The sequence below is a fragment of the Physeter macrocephalus genome, unplaced genomic scaffold (genome assembly GCF_002837175.3).
Source record: "Physeter macrocephalus isolate SW-GA unplaced genomic scaffold, ASM283717v5 random_221, whole genome shotgun sequence".
In the NCBI taxonomy this organism is placed as follows: Eukaryota; Metazoa; Chordata; class Mammalia; order Artiodactyla; family Physeteridae; genus Physeter; species Physeter macrocephalus.
The window spans coordinates 58,586-73,533 of record NW_021145507.1 but is presented as its reverse complement, the minus strand read 5'-3'; the positions used below and the strand labels follow the sequence as shown (position 1 = coordinate 73,533).

Below are 14,948 nucleotides of genomic sequence, written 5' to 3'. Positions count from 1 at the left end.
AAGAGGGCCAGATGAAGGAACTTTAGACTCAGACATAAAGACTTTAGTGAGCTGGTCCTAGGACTCCTCCCCATACTTCAGACATCGCCAAGGCCCAAGGGTACAAAAGTATTGTTGAATAGTCTTTGCCTGCCGGCACTCCGTGAGCTTGAGGCACCTCTCTGGTTGGTTCCGCGCACTGGGGCTAGGCTTGGGCCCTACCCTGCCCCCCACCCCCACCTGGCCTCCTCCAGTTGCCCCTGGGTCCTGGGGCAGGTATGTCAGAAGCCTCTTGTGTTTCCTGCATTCATCCATCCTTGGGTCTGGCCTCCTGTCTCTGATGTCCTCATTCAGCCTCCTGCGGGCCGGGGGTAACTGGCGTGGATCTTGCTCGCTGTGCCAAGATGGCTCTCCAGATGCGGCATATCATCCCTCCCCTGGGGGGTACCAGGCTCATGAGGCTCAGGCAGAAGAAGGCCCTGGGCTCTCTCTCTGGTACCCACTGTCTGCCTGATGCCCCCTCTGTCCCCAAGGGGCCCTAGGGGCCCTATAGTTTTCAGAGAGGAACCCAGGCAGGCCTGTAACTAGGGGGGTGGTGTCAGGATCTGGCCAGCATGAGGCCATATGTGTGGGTTATCCGTCAAGGGCCCAGGACATACCTGATGCGTGTGTAGATGAGGTCATCTCTAGTGGCACAGGTCAGTAAGGCATGGAGGGTGAAGCTGTGGTTCAGTAGCTAGTTGTGGACAAAGACACATACACAGAAAGAGAGAGAGGTAAAATCAGAGAAAGATGGGTCCAGAGACCCAGGAACTAGCTCTGTTCTACTACCAACATGCTAGGACAGATCACACTCCTTTCTGGGCCTCAGTTTTCTCATCTGTCCAATGGGAGGCATATACAAAGTGCTCATTCAGTATTGAGATTCTCTGCATCAGAGGGAGAAAGTGCAAAGAGCTGAAAGATGGGCATAGATGGAGTCTTTGGCTGGTGGGGGTCAGGGACTGCCAGTACTCGCCCCCTCACCGTCTGGATGGTGCCTGAATCCACATTCAGTTCCTGTAGCCACCGCACCAGGCTCTGGTCCACTGTGAGAGCAGCTGTCAGGGAGAAGTCAGTTGGTGAACCCAAGGACGCCTCTGCCACGAAGCTGCCTCACACCCACCATTCGAGCTCTCCAGCCTGCTCCCACTCACCTGGGGGCTCTGAGGCCAGGGCCCAGGTCCTGGCCTCCCCACTGACGCGCTGTAGGGTTAGCTGCACCAGGGTCTGGCACTCCCGTTCCTTCTCAGCCAGGACATCTCGAAGCCTGTTAGAAGGCAGAAGGCAATAGAATGGAGGGGGCGTAGGGGTGAAGCTCCTGCAGAGGCTATGGGTGAGTCCCAGAAGCTGTACCTATCGGTCTCTGCTCGCAAGAGGCCCAGCTGCACCATCGAAGGTGGGGTGCCCTGCTCTGGTTCCCCTGGGAGTGGGCTCCGCTGGACTGGGGTCTCCTGCTGCTTCCGCTGGGACTCCTCTTCTTCATTGGACTCCTCCGACTTTGGTGGGACTGCCTCCTTCTCCGCCTCTGCCAATCCGAGTGGGGTGAACTCAGGCAGGGCGAGAATGCCCATTTAGGACCCCAGACATCGGCAGAGGACGCGGGGCTCTGGCCACGGGCTAGGCAGTGTCAGCCTGGGAGATATCCATTTGGTTACGCCATCCCCCAGCTTGGCGCCGAGTCAAGCCGGGGCCTCGCTGACCACGCCCCTACCTGCCCTATTTGTGTTCGCCACGCCCCCAAGGATCACACCCTCGCCCCGCAGGCAGGCAGGCAGGCGCCAATCCCCCACCCACCTGGGGCCAGAACAGCCAGGGCTGCCAGCACAGCGCGGCTGAGCAGCGAGTCCAGCACGAACATCCAGTGTGGGCGGATCTGGCGCCTGCGGAGGATCTGCTTCACCTGGAGCGGGAGGAAGGGTGCGGCTGAGACTGCTGAGCTTCAAACAGAGATGGGGCTTGAGTTGGAAAGGCCTAGAAAGTCTTCTGTCGGAGGCAAGTGGGGTGGGCGGGCTTGGGATCAAAGGAGGGGCTGGGAAGCTAGGACTGGGCAGATGTCCCTTTCCCGATGGTTCTATCGGGGAAGACATGGAATCTTGCAACATCAAGTCCTTGTACATTCCCAAGCATGGGGAGCTCACTACCTCTTATTGGGCAGCCCTAACTGAGAAAGCTCCCTCACCGCATCCGGGAAGGCGAAGAGCGGTCCTTGCAGAATCTCGGGCCCAAGGCCCTGGGCCCGAAGATGCCCTTGCAGCTCCCGCAGCTCCTGGGCCAGCTGCCGGCGGTTGGGAGTGTGGATGTGCGCCCTGAGGCAGCGCAGTAGCTGTTCCACGTGATTCCTCCCCAGATGGGAACCCTGAGGAGGAAGAGAAGGTCATCAGCGAGTATTCCCGCCTGAGCCGGGGGAGATGCTGGTGGGAGGGTGCGGGGCGCGGTGGGGTTGGGGAGCGGAGGGACGGGGGAGGCCTTCAGCAGGAGTCCTGTCGGTGCTCGACCAGCAGGGGGCGCCGGGGCGAGCCGCCCACCTGTTCCTGCTGCAGGCGCAGACTCTCCGCCAGGGTCTGTAGCTCCTGCTCCAGTACCGTGGCCAACATGGCCCGGCGCTTGCTCTCTTGGTGCAGGAGGCTCAGCCCCGAACTCTCCTCGGGGGACGCGGGCTCCTCGGCCCCAGTCTCCTCAGGCACCCTGGGTGTAGTGAAGAACGGCTGATGGAGGGTGGGCCGCAACACCGTCCAGCCACCTCCACCCCAGAGTTTGAATCCTGGCTTTTTCATGCTCACCTCACAGGGATAAAAAGATGAACTCAGCATTGGAGGGCACAATAAATATAAGTAAGAGCATTTGGGAGGAGGGCACCAAATGCCATCCTTGCAAGTGGTCAAAGTGCTCAAGTCCCCAAGGAGGGCTTTTTCTGGAGGGAGCGTACCAGGAGAAAACCAGATGAAGCAAACCCACCCCAGGACCCTGGGTTCTTACCGGAGCCGGCTGGTGTCCCCATAACTGAGGCAGCGCTTGGGGGGAATGGGAGGGTGCTGAGAGGGTGCCTGAGGGCGCGGGAATGTCTGGGCCTGGGAGGTCAAGTCAGCTGAAGGAGTGGAGCTGGCGGAAGGGGCGTCTGAGGGAGGGACAAGGCTGTCAGCCAGGGCCCCCTGAGCCCTCTCACCTCCACAGATCCTCTGCCCTCACCCCAGCGTGCTCACTCCCTCCACCCACTTAGTACCTGAGGACCTTAGAGCCTGTTGGGGGGAGCCGGGGCTGCGGCTCTTCTTCCCAGGTTGCAGGAAGGGGTCCTCCAGCAGTGCTTGAGCACTGGCTCGGAGGCGGGGGTCTGGCTCAAAAGTTCGGAGGAGGAAGGCTTGAGCCTCGTCTGACAGAGAACTGGGCATTGGTGGGTGCACCTTGTACATGCCCACCTGGGAGGAGGGCAGGGAGGGGACACAAGGGACAAGTTTAGAGGTGTTCAGGGCCCAGTCTGTCCCCACCCCACCTCATAGGCCAGGCCCTGAGGGATCTCACCTGAAACATGGCAGCCTGCGGGCTCCCCAGCTCGTGGAAGGGTGGGCGACCTGTGGCCATCTCGATTACAGTGCAGCCCAATGACCAGATGTCCGCCGCCTTCCCATACCCTCGTGGGCCCTGGTCAATGATTTCTGGGGCCATATACTGTAGCGTCCCTAGGACAGGAGCAGTAGTGATAACGCGCATCTAGGCTTTGTCGCTGTGGGGGTGGCAGGGGGCTCTATCATCCTCTGGCCACCTGCATTCACCCTGAACTTTAGTATCCAGAACAGTTCCTATCACCTCCCCTGGTCATCAAACATCTATCCTGAGTCTCCTCGCTCATCTCAGGCTCCGTCACGTTCCTGGGCTCCATCATCCGCAGTAGGTGCCATCATCTAACCTGGATTGCATCATCCGCTTTGACCTTTGGCCCGCATCAACACTTCTGGGCTCCGTTTCAGGGACTAAACTCAATGTCATCAGCTATCCAAGCTCCAGTTCTAGATTCTATCACCTCAACCCTGGCTCAATCACCTGCCCTGGCTTCCATCCCCCATTAGGACTCTAACTCCACGCCCAGGAGAAACAGCATTCCCTGGAAGGTCCCAAGAGTTCTCCGCCCCACGTCAGCAACCCCATTCACCACCCCACCCCCTGTTACCTGTGAAGGTCTCAGTGCAGGGTGTGATGCCTGCTAGTCGCTTGGAGGTACCAAAGTCGGAAATCTTGAGCAACCCGCTGAAGGTGTTGATCAGTACGTTGTCCCCCTGAGTAGAGTGGACATTGTGCTCAGCGGACATCAGGCTGGGCTCCTGGTGCCAGAACTGGACCCTATCCCGAGACCCCGACTCCTGGGACTCCCAGCCTGACCCTGCCTCTGTCACCCTCCTCGCCCTGCCATCCCACTTATCCCCCTCTGGAAGTTAGCTTCAGATCTGAACTTCTTGCCTTCTCTAGGGAACCTTCTTGATGAATTCCCCAACCCTTTGCAAAGGGCCTGCCCACTTAGTCTAAACTGCCAGCCTCTGTCTGGGGCTATATCTCTTCCTCCCCACCCCCCACCAGGGTGAGCCAGCTACACACTGACCTTGATATCTCGATGCACGATGCGGTTGTCGTGCAGGTAGCCGAGTCCCTGCAGGATCTGGCGGGTGTAGAAACTGATGGTGCTCTCGTTGTCCTGCAGGGGTCCCCACACTGACCGCAGCAAGGAGGACAGGCTGCCTGGGAAGATGAGTCCAAGGTCATAACTGGCACCCCCTTACTCCAGCGCACAGCTCTCTGCTCAAAGGCCAGGCCATGGCCCAGACTCCATCACCCAACTGCACTGCCTTAGCTAATTCTGGGCTATACTACCCACACACGCTAGGGTTCATTTTCCCGGAGGGTTCTCCACCCCTGCTTGGCTCCAGCCCCATGCCCCACAACTCCAGTTCCATTCCCATCCCACACAGGGCAGGAACCTCCAGGCACTTCCTCCATGAAGATCTTGAGGTAGCCGCCCTGACTGGCTGAGCCCAGATAGCGCACGATGTTCTTGTGGCGCAGGCGTTTGTGCAGAGCGATCTCTTCATGCAGTGGCTGAGAGAACCTGGGGGCAGGTAGGGAGTGAAGAACAGGCCAGCGTGGGGCGGAGATGCTTACCCAACTCCAGCGCCAGCAAGGCAGGTCCCCAGGATCTGCCCCGCCCACCAGCACCCCCGCCCCCGACCTTCCGCCACTTAATCACCCAGCCCACACGCCCTCCAGATCACAGCCCGCCCTCCGGGTCCCTGCAGTTCTGCGCACAGGCCTGGGCCCACTGGGCTCGTACTCTCGCTCCCGTGAGCCAGCGCACTCGGCTCGACCACTTGGGCATACGCGTCGCCCTCGCCTGCAGTCCCGCCCACAGGACCCTCTCAACTCGCGGTCCCGCCCCATTTGACCCGCTCACGTGGTCCCCCAGGCCCCCACCCCGAGCCCTGAGCCCCGCCCGCGTGGCCTCAGGTCCCAAACCTGCTGTCCCGCTCCGGGATCTCCTTGATGGCTATGCGCACCCGCGTGTGCCGATCGCGGCCGGCAAACACCACCCCGTAGGTGCCCTTGCCCAGCACCAGCCGCTCTCCCGACTCCGTGTACTCATAATCAAACTGGGCGGGAGGAGCGGGTGAGATGCGGGGTTCAGCTGGGCCCTCAGCCCTTCCCCCTCCTCAAGCTCCCAGCAACCCCTTCCTCACCTCCAATACCTCCCCTCCGCGCTCCGCCTCCTCTTCGGCCGCCGTGGAGTCTGGATTCTTCACCAAGGCCTGGATCAGCCCGCAGAACCTGAGGGCGGAGATCAGACTGATGGGAGGGGCACCTTGGGCGGAAACTGTTCCCTCTTTGCCGAGAGCACCCAGGGAACATGTCCCTTCCTTTCCCTCAATACCCCGGGCACCCTTGCCCTCAGAGCACCCCGACCCCGAAGGGCTGCGCCCACCACTGGCAGTGCCCTCCGCTGGGGAAGCACAGCTGGACGTCCTGAGCCGGGGCAAGCGCGTAGAGGAAGCAGCAGCGCTCGTCTCGCTTCGACACGCTGGAAGGGATGAAGAACCCCAGTGAGCCGGGCGGCCCAGCAGCGCCGCCCCCGCCCCCGCCCGCCCTCCCCCAGGTCTCCGCTCTCACCTGACACCGCTGATGGAGGCCACCGGGAAGGTCCAGCTGGAGGGAACGTCCTGTGAGAAGAAAAAGGTCCAAGGTCCAAGAGGGGTGTGGGGACCGGGAGAGGGGTCGGTCTGGGGATGGGGGAAAGGCTGGAGAGAAGGGGTGCATAGATGTGAATGGGGGTGACTCACCGGCGATATCACCTGCTTACTGGGCTCCAGCAGGCTCACTGTCACTGTGCTCACCGGGTTGGTACCCTGAGCCTCCAGCCTGGCCGGTAGCAGCACCTTATTCATCTCCAGGACCAGCACCTGCAGATGACAGGGGAGAGGGGTTGGTCAAAAGGGGCCTGCCCCTCTCCCAGGTCCCACACCCCACGGGCCTCACCAAGCACTGCTCCCCTTGGGGACAAGTCATCTTGAGTGGCTGGCAGGACTGTAGCAAAAAGTGGAGCCAGAAGTGGGCATGGTGTGGGGTTTCTCCATGATGCTCTAGTGTGGGTCTGAAGTGCTGGTACAGCAGGAAGGTTTCCATCACAGACAACAGGTACCTGCAGACACAACCTTGTCCTCAACTCAGCCCAGGCACCAGCTAGCACTGCCAGGGAGAGTAGACTGGCTTGGATGCAGCCAGAATGTGGCCATTGGGTGCCATGGGCACTGGTCTGAAAGAGGTTCAGACTAGATGCCAGTGGATACAGGTGCAGAAGCTGACAGCCCAGGCCAGCCCAGGACCACCACAGAAGGGGCCACCTACCATATGGGGGCATTGAGCTTGTACAGCTGCTCTGCAGCCAGTGCCACCTGGGTGAGGTCATTGGCAAGGATCTGCGCTCCCAGGTAGAAGCCAACATCCCAGTAATACTGCATCTTCTCCACACAGCCTTTTCGGGCCAGCAGGCAGCCCAGCTTCATGCCTGGGAGGGAGGGGCATGGGTTGTATTGAATGTGATTACAACTTTGGGCAAAGCCCAGGTGTAGGCCACAAAATTCATGTGGGCAGGAACATAGAAATGGCTAAAAACTTAGGTGTGGCCAGATCTGAGGTGGGAGTAGGCGCTCAGGCACAGGTGAGGGTTTGGGAACAAGTGTACGTGGAATTCAGTATGTAAGGAACACAGGTGTGAGCTTAGGAACAGTTGTGGGCTCAAGGGCTCACGAGGACCCAGGACCGGGGTGGGTTCAGGCAGAACAGGTCCAAAAGGGTATGGGGTTGGCCTCAGCTGCAGCCCAGTGTCTTCTCTCCCTACCCTCTCCCCAGGCCTCTCTGAGCTCCTGTGGGTGGGGGATAGGGATGCAGGATTGGGGCTCACCTATGAGCTGGAGCTCCTCGGAGTCCTCAAAGTGCTGCCCAGAGGCAATGAGGAGCACAGCTGCATTGATGCCCGAGTGGAGGCTGGGCTCTACATCAAAAGCCTTGCGATACCTGGGGTAAGGGTGGGGGGACGCGGGGCTGGACTGATGCCCACAGCCTCATTCCTCATCCCTCTAGCTCAGCCCACTGTCCACTCGTTTGGGCCCCTTACCAGTGATAGGCCTGCTCCCGGTGCCCAGCATCCTGGAAGCCAGAGCTGAAGAACATGTCCTTGTAGATACGACCACACATGCAATATAGGTCAGGTGCCACTGAGCCCTCAAACTGTACCAGTGGCAGCAGCACAGCCAGTGCCTTCTCCCGGTCCCCAGGCCTGTTCCTCCTAGGGGAAGGGGAAGAAGGCTGGAGACCCACTTGATGGCCCTGCCTCCGCTCTCTGTCTAGGAACCCCCAGACCCTGAACAGCAGGGACCCTTCCAAGGGCCTGACAATCATGAACCCAGAAGACCAGTGACTCTGGTCAGCTCTGATCTTTCTAGAGGTAGCGATCCCAGATGGAAGTGATTTCTAGCTGCAATGACTCTGAGAAGCAGTGACCTTGGATAGCTGTGACCACTCCAAGGGCAGCACCACCACCCCACCCCACCCTGGGCAGCAAGAACAGAACAATAGGGACCATTTGACATCAGTGTGACCTTGGTCAGCAAATTCCCGGAACAGCAGTGATTGCAGACAGCAATGACTTTCCACAGCAGAGACCCATGTCCCCATGTGCTACAACCTGAGCCTTGCTCTGCTACGCACCGGTTGAGGGCAAATGTGTAGTGGAAGCAGACACTGTGCTGCTCGGCCACGTCACAGGTGGGCAAGGCCTGCAGTGTCTCCACCAGCTCAATGATGGCTGAGTAGTCCTGCAGGAGGGAATAGCACGCCCTGGCCTGCTGGCCTCTGGTGGGTCCCATCGGCCCACAGAGCCTGAGGTAAACCTTGAGCTGGGGTCCCCTCCCACCCCGACGCCCCCTCTTCCCACCCACCATCCTCCGCACACCTCCTTCAGGCCCAGCAGGTAGTGTAGACACCACACCTTACACGGAGAACCCACTGTGTGCCCCAGCCCCCCAGCTGCCCTGGGAGACATGATCGTCCCCTATTACAGACAAGGAAACCGAGGCTCAGAGACGTCAGATAATTTGTTCAAAGCCACCAGTGAGCAAGTGAGTCCAGGAGCTGGACTCGGGTTTGTCCGACACTGAATGCCGCTGCCCCCACTGCCCGCCTCTCTGAGCACCACACACCTGCACATCACGGTAGGAGAGCAGCAGGTTCATGATGATGTCAGGGCTGAGCAGCTCTACGCTGTCCAGTCTCCGCTGCAGGCGAGCCAGCTCCTGCCGCAGCTGCTGCCCGCTGAACCGCTCCCGCGCCTGCCGGATGTCCCGCCGAATGGTCTCCCGGAAATAACCGCTAACGTCCACGGCAGGGGAGGGGGGGAGAGAGAATGGCCGGGCTTGCCCCTCAGCCCCAGCCCCCTGTACCCTCACCAGCCTCCTCCTGGTGCACCTGCTGAGGGCCCCCATTACCAGGAGTCCGTGGGCGTGGCCTCCAGCAGGCGGGCAAGCTGGCCCACCAGGGGTGTGAGCAGCACCTCGGTGCCCACCCCAGCCTGTACCAGGCCATCAGCCAGGACCCTCAAGAGGCCCGCGTCTCCACATAGCACCCGACCAGTGGCTGTCACCACATAGGGGATCAGCGTGTAGCTGCCAACGCAATCCTGGTGGGATGGAGGTGGGAATCAGTGGAGGTCAGAGGTCAGTATCAGGTTAGAGAGGGGCAGTGAGGGGGTCAGAGGTCAGCACCAGTGGGGACTAAAATAGCAGGGAAGGGGCACACTTCATGAAGGGAGACCATAGGGAACAAAGGGTCACGTGGATGTCAGGGGGCACTAGGGAGGTCAGAGAGGAATGAGGAGGCCAGGAAAGATAGTGGAGGTCAGAGGTCATAATGGAGGTCAAAGGGCACATTGGAGTAGTGGTGGTTTCTGCTCACCGAGTTCTTCTGGAAAATGTCCTCCTGCAGGGGACAGACATTCAGATACTGGTGTTCTGAGTAGGGCCACCCCAGCTCTGTGCCGGCCCCCACCAGCCCGCTGGCCACCTACCCGCAGGGCCTGCAGGTCAGGGAGGTCGGCCTGGGAGCAGAGGAGCACGTTGTTGGTCATGCTGAAGCTCTCCCGCACACCCAGGTGGTAGAACAGGGAGGGCTGCGCCAGGGAGCTGCTCACCTCCAGCACCACCACATCTGCGGGCACACGGGTGGGGGCCCTGAGCCCTGAAGCCCAGCTTGTGGGGAAGGAGCCTGGGGATCCATCCTGGCTCAGCCTGCCTTCCCATTGTGACTCCAGCAGGGTCCAGTTTTGCTCTGGGCCTCAGTTTCCCCCTTTTAGGGTCCCTCTGGCTCATACAGAAATTATGTCTATAGTATTGCAAGGAAAGGAGTGGAGCTCCCCAGGCTATGACTCACATCTCACTGTTCAGAGCCTGCGGACACGGGGCACAGAGAAGGGGAGGCTGTGCACCAGTCTGGAGCCTGTTCCAGGCCATCTGAGAGGCAGGAGTTGTGCAAAGATAAAAGTCTCCTTCCCTGGGTTCTCAACCCAATCTCTTGAAAGGGGCTGGCACGAGCAGTGTGCTGTGTGTATACACATGTGTATACACACATGCCCTGTGCGTGTACAGGCACTGTGCCTCTGTGTGTGTGTGTGCGTGTGTGTGCGTGTGTGTGTGTGCAGCTTGCTGTGTCTGTATCTCTGTGTGTGATAGTGTCTGCGACAGTTTATGTGAATCAAGATATGTACGATTTGTGAGTCTGTGACTGTGTGTCTTTGTGTCCTCAAGGTCGAGTCAGCCTTCATTTTTAGGCTGAGGTTTTATGGACATCCTGCAAGTACGGTTCCTGGACTCTTGGATGAACAAATAAGTATCGGGGGCGGGGCGTCCAGGATGGCTAGAGGGCGGGGTGACCCGCGCGGGAATAGCCGCCTTCCGGTCCCTCCCCCGGACGGCCCTGCTCCGCCTCCAGCCCCCCCAGCTCGGCCCATTCTCTCGGAACTACTGGGGTCTCATAACCCAAGCTCCCTCGCCTAGAATACAGTGCAGTTGGGCAGTTGGTCCCCTTCACTTCTCTTTCTGCCTCTCCAGCCGGATTCTCGGAAGTAGTATGCTAGGACCCCTGAATTCCAGGCCCACGTGTTACGGCTCCTTTCCCCAGTCCAAGTTCCACCTCCCAGGATTCTCCGTCATTAGCTCCGTGCGAGATCAAACCGAGGCTGAGTTCTCCAATCCCACTCCTGAGATATCACACCCTGCCCCGCTCCCAGCCTCTCCCTAGGCACGGTGCCGACTCCAGAGTGCTTAAGCTCCAACCCTGAACCCCGAGCTAGACTTGGATCCTCTAAATCCCTGCCCGAGTCCGGCCGTGCTCCAGGTCCCCTAAACTCCACTTTTATCACGGCCCCGCCTCGAGCCCCTAGACTTTAGCTCACTTTATGCCCGCATAGCCCCCTACACCCCACGCCTCGGGGTCTCCCGGGAGTCGCCGAGCCACGGCCCTTCGGCTCCTCCCCAGACCCTAAGCCCCGCCCCAGCGTCCCGCCCCGCCCCCAGGAGCGCTCACCCGCGTTGTAGAAGGAATCGAGCGCTGAGGTGTCTCCCAGCGCCAGGGTCCCAAAAGGCAGGCTGCGCAGCTGAGGTCTTGGCCGCGGTCCGGGGAGCTGCGCGCAGGCCTCACGCAGGCAGCGCAGAGGCAGCGGCTCCGCCTCGGCTCCAGTCTCGGATTCCGCCAAGGGCTGTGGCTCCCGGGTCAACACGTAGACCACGCTAAGCGGCCGGCTTCGCGCGCAGCCCCGGCCCGGGGACGCCGCGAGCGGCCGGCCCCGGCTCAGCGCCTCGGCCAGCGGGTCCTGCCAGCAGCTGCCGGCGCGCTCCGCGGCTCCGGACCTCAGGCACTGCCCCGCCATGCGGGGGCGCTCGGGCGTCGGGCGCCGGGCTTTGGGCACCCTCGGCGGGACAGGAGCCAGGGACAACAGATACAGGGATCTCGGGATCGGGAATCAGGTCAGGATCCGGAATCTCCTACGGGATCTGAAGATCTGGAGATCCGGAGTCCGGCCGGAGGTCCGTTTGGGGATCTGGTGTCTAGGGCGAAGTCCGGCCTCTGACTTGTAAGGTCCTGAGGATCTGAAATCGGGGATTGGGGTCCCGGGAATCTTGGGCATCTGGTGATCCGCGACTCAGAGTCACGTGGGAGAATCCCGGGAATCGGTCAGGCAGTGCTCACCACCCGGATTCCGCAGGAGAGCGCCGGCAGTCGCTCTCTCCTGCCCTCACATGCAGGCCGGGCCCAGCCCTTTCCTGGACGACGGGGAAAGCTCCACCCTCGGCCCTGGGGCAGCACCGCTCCCTAGCGGCCTGGGACTCGGCCTCTTCCCTCCCTCCTCTCCCGCCAGAACCTCTGAGACAGGCCGCTTCCGGAACAGCCTGTGCCCCTGTGCACGCCAACCACTGTGGACTGCTCACAGCAGGCACTCGTAAGATGTGTGCCCAGGGGACTTCTCTGGTGGTCCAGTGGCTGAGACCCCGCACTCCCAATGCAGGGGACCCAGGTTTGATCCCTGGTCGGGGAACGAGATCCCACATGCCACAACTCAGAGTTCGCATGCCACACCTAAAAGATCCCACATGCCCGCAAAGAAGATTTAAATATATATATATATATATATATATATATATAAACACACACACACACACATATATGTGTGTGTGTGTGCCCAGGCCAGGGCTAAGGAAGGCAGAGGTGGGAATTGCAGGCCCTGCCCCCTGCGGGGTCTGTTGAAAGAAAGGATCTCCAGAGACATTAGTGTGTGTAGAACATAGCATAGAGTGCCTCGAAGAATGCCTGTCCTCCGGGTCCCTGCTGAGTAGGCTGGGAGGGACTAGAGACTGGGGGAAGCATGCTCCTCAGCCTGCCAGGAGCATGGGACTTGGCATCTGAGCCAGGTCCTTTGCACTTTTGCCAGGGGGCTGCTCTTCCCGTAACCCAATCTGCCGTGGAGCCCATCTGATCTATGACCTCCACCCAGAACATGACCATGGAACTTGAGAAGAATCCCCATGCAAACGTTTCTCTACTACCTGGAGAACGCCAGAAACGCCAGTTCTTGGGCTACAACAGCTTCCCAGCTCCAATCCCCAAGAATCCCTAACCCTTTAGTGTGAATTAGTGAGGCAGCAGCCTGGTATAAACTTCAGTGAACTCTGAAATCAGGAACTGGGGACCGAGAGAGGTTGAGTAACTTGTTCAAGATCACTCAGCTACGTGACAGAGCAGGATGCAAACCCAGGACTATCTGTCAAGCTCAGAGATCAGACTCTTAACTATTGCTCTAACACTTTCTAGAATGTGACACTGGCAAATTAACTAACTGCTCAGTAAATGCCAGCTCAGTACTGCTGTTTCACTGCCTTGTTGCCCCATGGAAGAAAAATGTACCTGCCTTGGTTTGACTGAGTTCAAACTAACCCATAATGGGACAGGCAAGAAGTAGCAAAGAATGAGAACTTGACTTACAACAGAGCCCGGAAAAGGGACAAGTTAGAAGGGACAAGGAGGGGGCAACAGGGAGGGTGAGATAGCTGTGCAATTCCCACCACAAAACCATCCACCTGTAGGACCCAGGGGGCCCAAGAGTATTGTCAGTGGATGCCTGAATACTTCCAAGTCCACCACTCAATGCTCCTCTGGCCTTGGCTTGCACACCTCTTGGGATGGAAGCCTCACTACCTTTTGAGGCCTATTCGTCCGTCTTCCTGACTGGAAGGAATATCTTCCTTGAATGGAACTGAAACCTGTGTCCCTGCTCTGCCCTTGTGAGTTTTTCCCAATAACTGGAAGAGATCTGCAAGCCAGGAAAGGGTTAAAGTGATTTTCTTTTTTTTAACGTGGACAGAGGAGCAAAGATGCTTAGCAATGGGGGAGGGGTAGCCGAGGGTCCAGAAACTGTATGGGAGAGATAAGATAACTCTGCTTGTTGCCAGGGGGCCCTAGCAAAGCATTATGTGAACCCTGTGGTAAGGATGGCCCACGCCACAGTCTGAGGCCCAGTCAATGCCATACTTATGGGCAGTGGCTTCGGACATCCAGTGGCGCCCGTTGAGATTGGACTGATAGCAGGATCTGAAACACCAGGCACCACGGACAGTCACCTCGCAGTTGCTCTCACTTGTATCATGGTTGGTGTCATAGGTGGTAAAGGGCTTCCTGCTGTGGAAGCTCAGGGAGTCCCCTGGCAGGAAGGGGATGGGAGGCACCTAGGTGCCGGCACCATGCCTGGCACCCTTGGAGAGATGATCTCACAGGAGCCTCAGAGCAATTGTGAGGTGGATGTTTTCAGGCCCCATGAGAAAACAGCAGTGCCAAGGAGCCAGGGTGTTTGCCCAAGGCTACACAGGGGTACTGGGACTTGAGCTCAGGACTGTGGCTCCAAAGCCACTGGCTCCTCCCCCTACCTTTTCCCCTCCCAGAATCCTCAGCTTCCCTCTTGTTCCTTTGTCTCCTCCCAGCTCCCACCTGCAGCCTGAGCAACTGTGCCAGGGAGAGCTGGGAGGGATTTCTCAGATGCCTGGGCAGGAAAGGGGGCTCTCCTGAGGCACCTCCTCATAACCACTTCCCTCTTTCAAATTTCTCCTCAACAGTTGGTGTTTCTTTGAAAAAAGCCTTCTCTGGTTCCTCTTCCAAAGCAGATAATGCTGGGGACTTCCCTGGTGGTCCAGTGGTTAAGACTCCACACTTCCAATGCAGGGGGCCCGGGTTCAATCTCTGGTCAGGGAACTAGATCCCACATGCATGCCGCAACTAAAGATCCCGCACGCGGCAATGAAGATCCCACATGCCGCAACTAAGAAGTGGCAGAGCCTAAATAAATAAATGAATGAATAAGTATTAAAAGAAAAAAGGCAGGGGCTTCCCTGGTGGCGCAGTGGTTGCGCGTCCGCCTGCCGATGCAGGGGAACCGGGTTCAAAGGGGGCTCTCCTGAGGCACCTCCTCATAACCACTTCCCTCTTTCAAATTTCTCCTCAACAGTTGGTGTTTCTTTGAAAAAAGCCTTCTCTGGTTCCTCTTCCAAAGCAGATAATGCTGGGGACTTCCCTGGTGGTCCAGTGGTTAAGACTCCACACTTCCAATGCAGGGGGCCCGGGTTCAATCTCTGGTCAGGGAACTAGATCCCACATGCATGCCGCAACTAAAGATCCCGCACGCGGCAATGAAGATCCCACATGCCGCAACTAAGAAGTGGCAGAGCCTAAATAAATAAATGAATGAATAAGTATTAAAAGAAAAAAGGCAGGGGCTTCCCTGGTGGCGCAGTGGTTGCGCGTCCGCCTGCCGATGCAGGGGAACCGGGTTCGCGCCCCGGTCTGGGAGGATCCCACAT

General features: G+C 59.0%; 2 protein-coding genes across 3 annotated transcripts in view; both read right to left on the bottom strand.

Moving 5' to 3' along the window:
* Window positions 1–47: 47 nt before the first annotated feature.
* MAP3K6 (mitogen-activated protein kinase kinase kinase 6) lies at window positions 48–11,870 on the bottom strand. 2 transcript variants are annotated; one of them, XM_007120380.4, is made up of 29 exons: window positions 11,131–11,870; window positions 9,617–9,756; window positions 9,505–9,528; window positions 9,039–9,229; window positions 8,754–8,922; window positions 8,263–8,369; window positions 7,670–7,840; window positions 7,457–7,569; window positions 6,901–7,060; window positions 6,532–6,694; window positions 6,336–6,455; window positions 6,166–6,215; window positions 5,981–6,076; window positions 5,739–5,826; window positions 5,518–5,651; window positions 4,986–5,113; window positions 4,610–4,746; window positions 4,184–4,289; window positions 3,538–3,695; window positions 3,242–3,434; window positions 2,998–3,136; window positions 2,547–2,706; window positions 2,201–2,377; window positions 1,816–1,921; window positions 1,375–1,546; window positions 1,176–1,288; window positions 1,006–1,079; window positions 639–715; window positions 48–416 (listed from the first exon to the last, which is right to left on the bottom strand). In XM_007120380.4, exons 1-29 carry the CDS (start codon window positions 11,471–11,473, stop codon window positions 326–328), a joined length of 3,900 nt encoding a protein of 1,299 aa, XP_007120442.2. In that variant the 5' UTR covers window positions 11,474–11,870; the 3' UTR covers window positions 48–325. The 2 variants fall into 2 exon arrangements, with proteins under 2 accessions (XP_007120442.2, XP_028340532.1); XM_028484731.2 differs by lacking the exon at window positions 9,039–9,229 and having other exon boundaries at window positions 9,617–9,646; window positions 11,131–11,226.
* Window positions 11,871–13,556: 1,686 nt separating this feature from the next.
* The window catches only part of FCN3 (ficolin 3), a 5,369-nt gene continuing 3,977 nt past the window's right edge, over window positions 13,557–14,948 (bottom strand). Inside the window, 1 exon segment of the mRNA XM_007130990.1 lies at window positions 13,557–13,798. Coding sequence (XP_007131052.1) covers window positions 13,557–13,798 — 242 coding nt within the window.

Bases quoted from the DNA above. Each gene is read 5' to 3' on its own strand.
- MAP3K6 (XM_007120380.4), bottom strand. From the start codon at position 11,473: ATGGCGGGGCAGTGCCTGAGGTCCGGAGCCGCGGAGCGCGCCGGCAGC. The intron at 9,230-9,504 runs GTGAGCAGAAAC...CCATCCCACCAG, and splicing joins ACATTTTCCAGAAGAACTCG to GATTGCGTTGGCAGCTACAC. The intron at 1,080-1,175 runs GTGAGTGGGAGC...TCTCCCTGACAG, and splicing joins CCTGGCCTCAGAGCCCCCAG to CTGCTCTCACAGTGGACCAG.